A 13,018-nucleotide genomic window follows, 5' to 3' on the forward strand; every position below is an offset into this window, starting at 1 on the left:
TCCTTCACACGAGACGCCCCCGAGGCTCTGTCCTGGGCCTCCTTCTCGGCCTCTTCTCTCTGTCCATCACAAGAGACACCCCCGAGGCTCTGTCCTGGGCCTTCTTCTCGGGCTCTTTGCTCGGTCCTTCATATGAGACACCCCCAAGGCTCTGTCATAGGCCTTTTCTCTTCTCCCTCTCTCCTGACCTCACCAGCTCCCTTGGATTCAACTCTCAGCTAAGCAGATGGTTTCTAGACCCACAGATCCGGCCCTCACCTCTCTCTGGAGCTCTAGTCTCTCATCCCCCGCTGCCTTTTGGACATCTCAAAATTCGAGGCATTTCAATGCGTCAACATTCATCGTCTCGTCCCCTATACCTCTTCTGAAGCTCCCTGTTCCTAAGGAGGCCACCGCCACCCTCCATCCTCTGCGGTCGGCTCTCCATCACCTTCTCACCCCCAAGCTAGAGGGTTGTCTCCTGTGGTTTGTGATTTCTCTCTTTCAGACACTTCCTGCCTCTCTCCCGGCCTGGGCCAGCCCTGGTTCAGGGCTCATTGTCTCCTTTAGGGTACAGAGGGGTCTCGCTGCCTCCTGTCTCCACGTCTAAACTTCTGCTTAATGAGCTCCGCTGGTGTGCCTCGAGGACCTCGTGGAAGGCCCCCGATGGGCCTTTCAGACTCTTCACAAGTTGGCCCTTCCTCCACACACTCCTGGCCCACCTGCCTTCCTTGCACCCAAGACCTCATCTCCGGTCTCCTCGCCTTTGCCCCCTGCCTGGAGGTCTTCCTCTTCACCTCTGCCTCCTGGCTTTCTTCAAGACTCGGCAGCTGCTGGTGCCTCCCCTACAGATTGCGCCCCATCTACTCTGTGTGTGGGAGTTACACGGGTCTCCCCACTCGAGGGGAGTTCAGCCAGGGCTGGGACGGTTTTTTGCTTTTGTTTGCACACCCAGTTCTTAGCCTGGGATACAGTAAGTGCTTAATAAATCCTTGCTCCAGGGCTCACGTCCTTGACAAAGCCTTCCCTGATCCTCCATGGTCACTGCCCCCCCACTCATCTGCATGTATTTTACTGACTGGCTGCTCCCCCCAAAAGAACGTAAGCTCCTCGAGGGCAGGGCCTTTGTGGTTGTTTTGATCTTTGCTCCAGTGCCAGCGCAGTGCCGGGCACATGGAAGCTGCTTATTAACAGTTTGCCAAACTGAGCAGACATTCCCTGGAGGCGGGGATGGGCCAGCCGCAGGGCTTGGCACAGTGCCCAGTATACAGAGGAGCTTAATAAGTGAGCCTGAGATTGTACCGTCTTGGATGCAGCCCTGAGCACATAGAGGCTGGACCGCATGACCCACCCAACCTAGAGATTCTGGGGCGGAGCTGGGCAGATGCTGGTGCCCAGCTGTGCATACAGCAAGTGCTCAATACATGCTCGTTCTAGTGGACCGCATAGATGGGTTGAGCAGCTAGGCCCAGATCCCAACTATGGGAGAAGGAGAGGTGGCCCGCTGCTGGGTGCTGCCGCCCCCCTCCAACACAGCTCAGCCTGGGGGGGGCTGGGAGGGTGGTTACCGGGTTTTCTGTCTGGTCAATCCCAATCACAAAGACCAGCTGGGAGGAGAAGAGGGCCGCAATCAGATTCCGGTGGATGCCATGGAGGTTGGCGCGGAGCGTCCGCAGCAGGAGCAGCAGGATGAAGGCGATGAGCAGGGCCACCAGGGAGATGGAGACGCTGGTGTAGGTGACGATCTTGAGGGGGAGGACCTCACCGTGCTGCAGGACCAGGAGGGAGGAACGTTACAGGAGGAGAAGCAAAGGCGCCCGGGGACCATGCAGCAGGGTCCCAGGGAGCAGCCCCCGGGGGCTAGCAAGAATGAGGAACACGGCAGAACGTGTAAGGCCCTTTCCACCCAAAATCTTGTTTAGGCCTCGCCATAACCCAGGGAGACAGGCACTCCAGAGGTGACTGTCCCCATTAGAAAGAAGAGGAAACTGAGGCTGAGACAGCAGGAGGGACTTGCCTATGGTCACACAGTTAGTAAATGTCGGAGGCAGCATTTGAACCCAGGTCTCCCTGCCCTTTCTCCACCATAGAATGCTGTCTCTCACGGATCATTATGCCCATTTTGCAGCTAAGTATACTGAGGTCGGGATGGGAAGGATGGGATGAGATGAGATGGGTTGGGATAGACTCCAGGGATGGTGCTGCCAGCCAGCCAGATGAGGTTACACTCTCCTCTCTGGCTTCTGCGCCACTCCCTGCAGTCAGCTGGCACGTTCCTTTGGCCAGGGCCTAGAGAGAAGGCACTGCACATTCCCAGCCCCGGTGAAACATAAACCAGCCATTGTTCTGGGGCCCTCCAGCAGGGACCTGGGGCTTGAGGGCTCATCTGCCCTTCCCGTGCATACACCTTTGTTCAAAAGACAGACTAGGACTGTCTCTCGGACCAGTTAAGCCCTGTCCTGAGCCTGCTCCCTGAGAATCTCAGCTCTGGACCCTGGGGGACCCACTATCCTGGAGGGGAAAGTCTGATGGCCACCCGCCCCTCCCTCCCACCGCATTTGTCAAAAGCTGTTAGGAGATAATATGTGGCCTTTGTGTGTGTACAGAGAGGTAAGCTCAGGAAGGAATTCATTGGTCCTTCATAGTTGATGCTGTAAGACCCCTCCCAGCTCTGCCATCCCCTGTTCTGAGGCCCCTCCCAGCCCTGATACCCCCTATTCTAAGCCAGGGTTTTTAACGTCGCCTGTGTCATGGACCCCTCTTTGCTGATATAGTGACACTTGGAGACCCTTTTAAAGAATATTTTTAAATGCATAAAATCCATATGATTCAAAGGAAACCAATTCTATTCAGCCAGGAGCCCTGGTCAGGGAGCCCGGCCCTGATGAGGGGATGGCATCTCACCTCGCGCTTGGAGATGTCCATCAGCACGGCCAAGCTGCTGGCGTGGATGCACTGGCAGGTGATGTGACTGCTGTTTCTGGAGACCAGCTCACAGCCTTTGGCTGACCAGCCTCCTGCACCCCGGCTCCTGAGGCAGAGGGGGTTATCCGTGAGCTCCCGCCCTCCTGGGCCCCAGAGCGCTCCCCTTGGTGCCCTAGAGCCTGCCCCCAGTTAGCGAGGGGCTCCTAGGCCTTGGAAGAGCAGGGCCGGCAGCTCTGGGGCTCCTGGGAGGCTCCCTCCACCTGCCCTGCGGCTAGCTCTCTTAGCTTTTGTGGCCACCCCCCCGCCGTGGGTCCCTGAGAGCACATTTTCTCTCTGTATTCCCAGCACTTAGCACAGTGCTTGGCCCACAGTAAGCACCCCAGAACGGCTTCCTCATTCATTCATTCAGGACTTTGGTTCCCAGAGACGCTCTCCTTTCATAGACCAGAGGGTTAGGGCAAGGTCCTGGGGCTGGTAACAGGGGTAATACAGTCGCCTCCCACCAATGCTTCCTGGGGCATTTCTGTCCACCCTCTCCTGGGGGTTTGAGAACTAGAACTCTGGGAAGGGCAGCCCTGCCAGTGGCCTCCGCTGTCCTTCAGCACCGGGCCAGTGGTGTGCTGCCCCCTCTCCCGCAGGGCCAGGGTTTTAATATGGGCCGTAGAGTCCACGCGGAGGTGAGGCCTCCCTCACAGCCCCCCACCTCATCTTTCAGGAGGATGGAGGGGCCGCTGCTTAAAAGTCCTTTCTTCAAAGCCACGGCTGGTTGAGAAAGGACAACAAAAGATTCTGGTCGGGCACGCCTTTCATTATTGGGGCACCTTTCATCTGAGGATCCCCAAGCATTTTATGAGCTCTGCTCAGAGACAAGTCTGCCCCTTCTTTCCATTTTGCAGATGGAAAGTCAGACCTCAAAACAACAAAGAAACTCGTCTGAAGCCAGGAAAGAGCCCACATTCTCCTCAACTCTGGGAAAATGGTTTCCCCTCCCCCTCCACCCTCAGTTTACTCTTCTATAAAATGGGATGTGAAAGTTAATAGGGGTCTGTCTCCCTCTTCTGAAGATGCCTGGATAAAAAGTATTTTATAAAAGCCCCAGCAGCAGGTGATTAAAAGTTGTGACTAATTGTCGCTTCTCTGGGAAAACAATGAGATGCTGCCTGAGGAAAAGGCTGGTAGAAGCAAGAGCCCTTTGGAAAACGATGAAACTGTTTTATGGCTGCTTTGTTTTGACATCACAGAACACTTCAGGAAATAACCTCACGCCCACCTCCATACTGAACCGCCCTTGTAACAAGGACGCACCAGCAGAGACACCTGTCTGCCCCCACCGAGCAAGCGAGCAGCATCTGGTCCTGGCAGCCCACCTCTGCCTGGAGGAAGGTGACTGCCTCTGCTCTCCTGGGCCATCCTCCACCTTTTGGGTTCCTCAGGGTCTGGCTTCCTTTCAGTCATTGCCAGTCAACAAATATTTATTAAGCACCTACTATGTGCCAGACACTGAGCTGAGAGCCTTCATAATAATAATAGTAGTAATAGCTAACATTTATTAAGCGCCTACTATGTGCTAGGCACTGGGCTAAGAACCTTCATAATAATAACAGTAATAGCAAACATTAAGCACCTACTACGTGCCAGGCACTGGGCTAAGAACCTTCATAATAATAACAGTAATAGCAAATATTAAGTACCTACTACGTGCCAGGCACTGGGCTAAGAGCCTTCATAATAATAATAATAGTAGTAATAGTTAACATTTTTTAAGCACCTGCTATGTGCCAGGCACTGGGCTAAGAGCTTTTATGATGATAATAATAATAATAATAATGATAATGGTAATAGCTAACATTTACATAGTACCTATTATGTGCCAGGCACTAGGCCAAGTGATTTACAAATATGATCTCATTCAATTCTCACAACAATCCTGGGAAGGAGGTGCTATTATTCTCATTTTACAGATGAGGAAACTGAGGCAGAGTTCAGTGACTTGTCCAGGGTCACCCTACTAATACGATCTGAACTCGGGTCTTGCCCCCAGGTCCAGCGCTCTATGCCCTGCACCAGCAGCGGCCTCTAGAGCAGCCTTCTCCAGGACAGGGCGGACTTGTTGCCCAGGGGTATGTGATCAGGCAGTCAGTGGGTCCTGGGGCTTGCCTCCCACAGCCACATTGCCCGCTCGGCTGCCCCTCTCCACCGTGGTGGCTCCGACCTGCCCTTCCCTGAGCGGCAGTGGTGATGCTGACGCCTCAGCCTGGGCCCCCGGAGCAGCACAGCCCCCCACCCCCGATGGTACCGCGGCTGCTTGGGACAGCCCCAGCGCCAGAGCTCAGAAGCCTCGCTCCCTGACCCTGAACTGACCCGAGGGAGTGGTTCCAGAACACGCAGACCGGCTTGGTTCTTTCCTCCGTCTCCAGCAGAGTGTACTCGACCAGAATGGGGTGTCCCGGCTGGCCGGGGGGCAGGACTCCCTCGCTGTGCAGCAGCGTGGTCACAATTGGGGTGTTAATGACGGGCCGATGGGGCAGCCTGGAAGGAAAACCAGGAGAGCACAGATCACGGATGCTGTGAGAAAAGACAGCGGCTCCTCCCCGCGTGGAGAGGAAGGCCAGGTCACTCCCTGTTCTCAGGCCCCTCCAGCGCTGGCGGGCTGGGTCCATGGTCACAAATTTGGAGACTATCTGCCAAAGGCGGGATTAGAACCCAGGGCCTCTGCCTTATTGCTCCTTCCACCGGGCCACACTGTCCTCGAAGCCCTGACCCGGACTCCAGAGTGCCTGTCTGGGCCCCCGGGCCAGGGGATGGGGGCGCAGCAGGGCCAGGGGGGCTCTCGGTCCTGGCTGCTGGGGAGGGCTCCCTGGGGTGTCTCTGCCCAAGGTGGGCGTCAGGAGAGCCCTCCGTGAATGGGGCAGGCTCCCTCCGGCTCGGCCCAGGATCGGGGGTGACGGAGCCCCGCGTCCTCACCGCAGACTCCTCCGGTCGGGGTCATACTGCTCCGGCAGCAGCTGCCCGAGGGAGCGGTAGATGAGCACCAAGGCCACAGCGTGCTGGCTCCACTCTTCCGACGGCCGCTTCCTCCTCTTTAACAGAGGGTCGTCGGTGATGGGGTCAGCGGGGTCGGCTCTGGGGGTCACTCTGTGCCTGGAGGGCTTCGCCGTGGGTGCATCTGCAAGATTCACCCTGGAGTGTCAGAAGGGCTGGGCCGGCCACCACATGGCAGACAGACCCGCCTCCAAGCGTGGCTGCAGCGTGCCCCAATCTGTGTCTGCCGCCGTCCGGCTTCGTGGCCCAGCTCCCTCATCCCTGCCATTGAGAAGGTTTTCTCCCTCTTCCCGTTTTCCCAGCCCCTCTCAGAGGCGCATGGGGGCGCTGAAGAGACCCAGGGGCTTAGCGGTAGGAAGAGCTCCGAGGCCCGCGCCTGGCAGGGAAAGATCGCAGCCCACCTGGCAGATGTGCCAGAGCTTTGAAGAATCGGAGCCCGAGTTCCCAGGACCCCAAGGACCTCAGAGGCCTCCAGGGCCAAACCTCTCTTGGAAACTAAGGCAAAGGGAGGAAAGTGACTTCCTCAGGGTCGCACAAGCTCCAAGTATCGGGGTGGGATCTGAACCCCAGCCTTCTAGAGACAGTGCTGGGGCTTCCTCAGGACCTGCTTTATGTTCCTTCTGTCTCGTCTCTCCTGACAGAGTGGAAGCCTCCTGCGGGGGCTCGGACCGTTCTGAGGTTTTGTCTGTGGCCTGGCGCCCAGCGCAGTGTCTGACATACAAGAGGTGAAGAATAACTGAGCTGCCTCAGCAAGCCTGGGAGAGGCCAGACCTACCTCTCCTGTCCGAGGGCTGGAAGAGCTGGGCGGGGAAGAGGACTGAAGACTCCAGGTCCTTGGGGTGGTCCTGGTCCATCTCGCTGAACCGCGGCACCCTGGCACCCGTGAAGTTGGACTTGGCAAAGATGTCAGCGGCCAGGACTGTAACAGAAAGGCCTTCGTCAGGAGTCGGGGGCCCTGGGGGCACACCTGAGATGTGCTCACCCGGGAAGGGAGCTCAGCTACTCCCCCATCCCAGGCATTCTGTCCAGGCGGTGGCTGGAGAATTTGGTCTGGACTGCCTCCGGGGGCCGCCCAGAGGGGAGAGGGTGACGGGGCCCTGATCCCTGGGCTGAGGTGGCTGCAGAGGCCCTGGCCTGGGGGAAAGGCGTTCCACTTATCATGGAGCATTCCGGCAGTGTGAAGGAGCCCCAGAACCCCCTTCCCAGAATCACGTTTTAAAGGCACAGGATTACCAGGGAAAATGCAGTTATTAACATGTTAAAAATAAAAAACAGGTTCATTGGTTAACCCAAGGTTGAGCCCTGTTTCAGCTGGCCCCTCTGGGTCAGCAGAGCTCCCCCCAGGCAGGAACAGCTTCGATGGAAGGTCTAGGGGGTCTGCCAGCAGCCAAGGGCTATCCTGGCTCACGGAGGGGCTGACCACAGCGGGGGGGGTGCTCAGACAGGTGTTTGAGTGGAGGAGAGAGGCCCACACGCCCACGGCCTGGGTCAGGAGGGTGACTCCCCAAGTCTCGTTGTCCCGCTGGACCTTGGGGGGAATTTAGGAAGCAAACACCAGGACCCCACATACATCCCTCAGCCCACGGCAGTGGCATTAGTGGCTTACTCATGTTGGCCGTGATGATAACAAAGGGTTTCATGTAGGTTTTCCTCATGTTCTTCACCAAGTTGTAGAAATAATCCTCATAGTACCAGAGCAGGTGCGCCGTGCCCCCCTCCGTCCGCTGGATCTGCTCCCAGGAGTCCCGGTGGGCGGGGTCCAGCAGGGCGCTGCCTGCCCGGACGAGGTTCTGGAGGGATAGCAGGGCCAAGGTCACCTCCAGCAGAGCTGTGGCCCCAGGGCTTAGGCTGCTGACCCCTAACCCTCCAAGTGTTTCCTCCCCAAGAGGGCCCAGATTTGAGATGAGGAGTTTATTGTGGTTTTCAACGTATAAAGCAGGAAGTCCTGTTTTCTCAGTCGAAAGATCTGGGTTCAGATCCAACCCCTACGATTTACAGACTCATAGATTTAGAGCTGGGAGGGACCTTATAAGTCATCTAGTCCAACCCCCTCATTTTCAGATGAGGAAACTGAGGCTCAGAGACAGGCAGCATGCCGGTGTAGAGAGAAGGCTGGACTTGGCATCAAGAAGACCTGGGTTCGAATATTGCCTCAGATACTTATTGCTGTGTGACGCTGGGCAAACCACGTCACCTCTGCGAGGCCTGGTTCCCTCCTCTGTGAAATGAGGGCTCCCAAAGGCCCCCCAGCTCTAAATCTATGAGCCCGTGATAAGGTATTTGGCCAAGGTCACTTGGTGGTCACCGGGGATCTGAGCCCCGCTCCTTACTGACTGCAGGGCCCTGGACAAATCACCTCCTGTCTCAGGGCTTCAGTTTCCTCCATTGTAAAAACAAAGGCTGGGCTTGAGGTCCCCGAGGCCCGGAGAACATGGAGGCTGAACCCACGGCCCATTGGCCACAGCTCCCACATCTCTCATCTTTACCGCTCTCACAGCCTCAGTTTCCTTATTTGTAAAACCAGGATAAGGATTTTTCCACTCTGCCTCCAAGGGCTGCCAGTAGGAAAGTGCTGCCAACCTCCAAGCCCCGCCGAAATGGGGGGTGGCGTTATTATTCCCCAAATAACAGACCCAGAGTGACATCGCCAGACTGCGGATTAACAAAAGAAATGGACAAGAACAGGGCGGAAGGAGAAGGTGCGAATGGGCTGCAATCTGCTCTGGCGGAGCGACTGTACATGCAGATGGGACCAAAGATTCCCCCCAAGCAGCTCCCTACTGGACTGTAAGCTCCATGAGGGCGGGCAGGGGCTGTGTCTTGTCTAAATGCCGTGTCTCTACTGGCACTCAGGAAAGGTCCTGGAATCAAGGCTTTCCTCCCCTTCCACGTGGGATGGAATCCCAGGAGGAGCAGGGGACCTGGGGTGGGAAGGTCTGGCTTCGAATCCTGGCTGCAACTGCTTACCTAGCATCTATGGCACGCATTTACCAGCTAAGGCAAAATCTCAGTCTCCTCACTTGGAAAATGGGCCCGTGGGACACACATTGCTGCCTCAAAAGGCTTTGGAAGGTGCTTTGGAAGCCACAGGGCCAAGCATTTCTGCAGGGATTGGTCTTGTGCCAGGCTCGACCTGGGCATCTGCACATGGAATTCTGGGGTGAAGGACGGCGCTCCCCTCTCCTCTGGCCTCCGCCTCCCTACCTCATTGAACTCCACGTCTCTGGTGGCCGCGAGGTCGAAGCCTTGCTGCTGGCTCTCATGCTGAAGCACGTGGATCATGATCTGGTAGGCGGTCCGCACGTCATTCCCATACAGGACGCCCGCGGACTTGGTGGCGTTCTCAAGCATGCGGATGATATGGATTGATTTGTCCCCATCGATTCTGGTCTCGTTGCGATGGATTTTTTCATTCTGAAACAGGAATGTTTTAAATGTTTTTAAAATGAATGTTTTAAAAGAGCCAATTTTAGCTAATTTTTTTCATTTAAAATTCTGATTGTAAACGTAACTCCTTAATAGCGCCATGATTTGACCCCAGTGTGCGCTCCCCCCAAACATCCACATCCTGGAGGCGCTCCTCACCTTAGTACCAAGCAATCAATCAATAAATGTGAGCATTTACAAGGTACCTACGAGGAGGGGCCAAGCACTGGGCTAGGCACGGCGCTGTCATTGTTTACGAGTGTTCCCCCTTGGTGACCTTGGCAGACCTTCCCTTAACTAGGCTGGGTCTTGGACAACACAAGGGGTCCATCCAAGGACCTGTACTCAGAAACTGGTGTGCTGGATGTGGGGGGGGGGGATCCTGCCAGAGCTTGGCCTCCCCCGGCATCTCTCTACCTCGACGGAGCTCAGCAGGCATCCAAAGTAAACCCCAACAGAATTCCAGGAACCTTTCACAGATGCGAGAACCCTGGGCATTGGTGCCCATCCTGCACTAGCATCCCCCTCGGATGTCTCTGTGTGGCCCTTGTCAGAGCATGACCTTCCCCAAGCACAGCTAGGTCAGCGGGGATTTGAACCCAGACCCAGTGATGGGGAGCCTAGTAGCTGGGCTTCTGTGTGGAACAGAGCCAGCAGGGAGAAGTCACAGCGCCCACACTAAGCCATGCAGTCCAACGGCTAAAGCACAGAGAGCTTGGCATCAATGGACAGAACGCCTTCAGCGGTGCTGTCCTGGCTCAGAGTGCTACCCTGAGCCTTCCCCGCTACTGTCAGGGGGCCATCCGCTACACAGAACCCCTGACCCAGATTCATCGCCCGCTGGCTGGATTCCCATTTATGCGGAGGGGAAGCTGCCCTCTTACCACGGCTTTCAGACCCAGGAAGGCGGACGTGGTGCAGTTGAAGAGCTCGGGGGGCAGCCAGCCCTTCTCGCTGCTGCAGTGGCGGATGGCGTTCCCTGGTGAGTCAAGGCAGAGCAGCGTTTGAGAACCCGCGACTGATCCACCAAACAGCAACTTGCTTCCTGTGCACCAGGCCCAGGGCCAGGACAGCCCCGCCCTCAAGTAGCTCAGAAGGCACGTCCACACACAGGAAAACACACCAAAAAGAATACAAAGGGATCCCAGCAGTGGGAGATCAGGACACGGCCCCCCAGCAACCTTGGAGAGAGCTGGGCATTCCGAGAGACGGAGGGAAGGCGGAGGGCATTCCAGGCACGGGGAACCACTGAGGCAAAAGCATGGAGGTGGGAAATGGAATAGCAAGTGGGCTGGTTTGGCTGCAACGGAGTGAGAGAGAAGAACCTGAAATCACCGGGGAAAGGTAAGTTGGAGCTAGGTTGAGAAGGGCTTCAAAGGGCAAATGGGTTTGACTCTGGAGGTAACAGGGTGTCAAATAGGCTTCTCAAGCAGGGGTGTGACATGGGCAGACAGTGCTTTAGGAAAATCTCTGGAGAGGGGAGAGCTGAGGCAAGGAGACTGATGTGATGGGGGCCTGAATTAGGGAGGTGACTGTGAGGGGAGACGTGGGGAGGCACACAGATAGAACTGGCACAGTGACTTGTGGTGTACGGTGACAGAAAGCTAAACAGCCTCTGCCCTCAGGAGGCTTATACTCAGCTTGTACTGAGTTGAGGACATCGCAAATGGAAGAGGGAGCAGGCGCTCTTCATTCATTCATTCGCTCATTCATTCATTCATTTGTTCATTTCACCCATTTATTTATTCACTCACTCATTCATTTGTTCATTCACTCACTCATTCATTCATGCACCCACCCCTTCATACATTCATTCACCCCCTTCATTCATTCATTCACTCATTCACCCACTCATTTATTCATTCATTCACCCATTCATCTAATGAACAGTTACTAAATGCCTGGTTTATGTGCACAGTACTTGGCTAGCTGGCCCATGGAGAGGAAGTAAAAAGCCAGACGGGCTAGCTGGAGAATCGTCTACACCCTGAGAGACTGCCTGGCTGGTAGAAATGTTTTACTGCAGCGTGGGCACTGCCCAAGCAGAGAAAGCAGCCATGGAGCTTGGGGCAGTGGGCCTGGGTTTGCCACCGATCATCACCAGACCCCCGCCCTCTAGGTCTCAGTGGGCTGCCCCTCGCTCATGGAGGGGCCCTAAGGGTGCCGAGGAACGGCAGCCATCACTGGTTATCCCACACGCTAAGGACCTCAGTGTCTCCCTGAAGGATTCGTGCCCAGGACTCACCAGGGATTGCCCATGCTCAGGGAGTGCTTGGCCATCCTAATTCGCCTCTGGCCCATCTGCTGACTTATGCCCTCACCCTGCTGACCACACAGCCGGGACCACTCCGCACTCACACTTACCCACAGATCCCTTGGGGCAGGGCACGGCCGCTGGCTGCCCAAACTTGGTCTGCGGCCACCAGATGCCAGCCTCAAACGCGCGGGGACAACCGCTGTAGATGACTGGGGCAAACCGGAAAAAAAAAACAACAATAAATACATGTGAATATTGAGTCTGAAATGGGAATCATCGCTCCCTTGAGGCCTCTTCATAAACAGATTATTGATCTTCTCTGAGCAGTATTCCATAAAACGTCAGCCATGTTCAGAGTGGGCCTCGGTTTCCCCATTGGCAGGGCAGGGGTGGGGCCAGACAACCCCTAACGTCCCTCCTGCTTGGCTGCAGGACCACAGCTCTGCCCAACGCTGAGTTTTTGCTGGACTGGGGCATGGCGTTGGAAGGGGCCGGCTGCATGGGGAGGGGACCGGGAGGGGAACTTCACGGGGCGTTTTATAAGTCATTCTCCTCTCACCCCTTGGGCCAAGTGTTTTCATAAAGGCAGAGATCCCAGCGGAAGTCAAAGCAGGAGCCCACATTTCAGACCCTCCTGCAGACAGGGCGGCAGGGCAGGGAGATGGCTCAACGGGGAATCAGAGCCTGGGGCTCGGGGCCTCGCTCGGCCCCCCCTGCCTGGGCGACCTTTGGCACATCCTTTCCTCTCTCTTGGCCTCAGTGTCCCCCTCTGTATAACAAGGGCATTTGGCTGGCTGATCTCTAAAGTCCCTCCCAGATCTAAGAGTCGATAAGCTTATGATCCCGATGACGCAAAGTCCCCTTCAAAGCCCTCAAGGTAGGTGCCCTGGGGGAATGCAGGTCCTCTGCCTGTGGCTGCACCGTCAGTGCCCAGGAGGGGTGGCACCCACCTTCACAGCCCTGGGTGGTCACCTCGGCAAAGGGATTATCACAGCGGTTACACTGGCGCCCAATCACCCCAGATCTGCAGGAGCATTGGCCCGTCTCCATGTCACAGGTACGTGTGTGGGAGCCATAGGGGAAGCAGTCACACGGGTAGCACGTCTCCTGGTGCTGAGGCTTGTAGTAGTTCTCCTGGAGGAGTGGAGAGAGGGAGCGAGAAAGAGAGAGGGGAGGAGAGAGAGGGGAGGAGAGGGGAGATCAGAAGAAAGCAGAAGAGAGAGAGAAAAGGAGATGGGGGGAGAGAGAGAGAAGGGAAGAGAGAGAGGGGAAAAAGAGGGGAGGAGAGGGGGGAGGGGAGATGAGAAGAAAGCAGAAGAGAGAAAAGGAGACGGGGGAGAGAGAGAGAAGGGAAGAGAGAAAGGGGAGAAAGAGAGAGGGGAGGAGAGA

At 56.2% G+C, this 13,018-nt stretch overlaps 1 protein-coding gene across 1 annotated transcript in view; it reads right to left on the reverse strand.

Moving 5' to 3' along the window:
• Positions 1 to 13,018, reverse strand: part of CELSR1 (cadherin EGF LAG seven-pass G-type receptor 1) — a 153,895-nt gene that overhangs the window by 15,993 nt on the left and 124,884 nt on the right. Inside the window, exons 15-24 of the mRNA XM_027854281.1 lie at positions 12,580 to 12,763; positions 11,737 to 11,838; positions 10,257 to 10,351; positions 9,151 to 9,360; positions 7,553 to 7,736; positions 6,722 to 6,865; positions 5,869 to 6,070; positions 5,266 to 5,433; positions 2,884 to 3,010; positions 1,548 to 1,748 (exon numbers count right to left, since the gene is read on the reverse strand). Coding sequence (XP_027710082.1) covers positions 1,548 to 1,748; positions 2,884 to 3,010; positions 5,266 to 5,433; positions 5,869 to 6,070; positions 6,722 to 6,865; positions 7,553 to 7,736; positions 9,151 to 9,360; positions 10,257 to 10,351; positions 11,737 to 11,838; positions 12,580 to 12,763 — 1,617 coding nt within the window. The remainder of the gene's footprint in view (positions 1 to 1,547; positions 1,749 to 2,883; positions 3,011 to 5,265; positions 5,434 to 5,868; positions 6,071 to 6,721; positions 6,866 to 7,552; positions 7,737 to 9,150; positions 9,361 to 10,256; positions 10,352 to 11,736; positions 11,839 to 12,579; positions 12,764 to 13,018) is intronic.

Source organism: Vombatus ursinus, unplaced genomic scaffold (genome assembly GCF_900497805.2).
Source record: "Vombatus ursinus unplaced genomic scaffold, bare-nosed wombat genome assembly UNPS02010394.1, whole genome shotgun sequence".
In the NCBI taxonomy this organism is placed as follows: Eukaryota; Metazoa; Chordata; class Mammalia; order Diprotodontia; family Vombatidae; genus Vombatus; species Vombatus ursinus.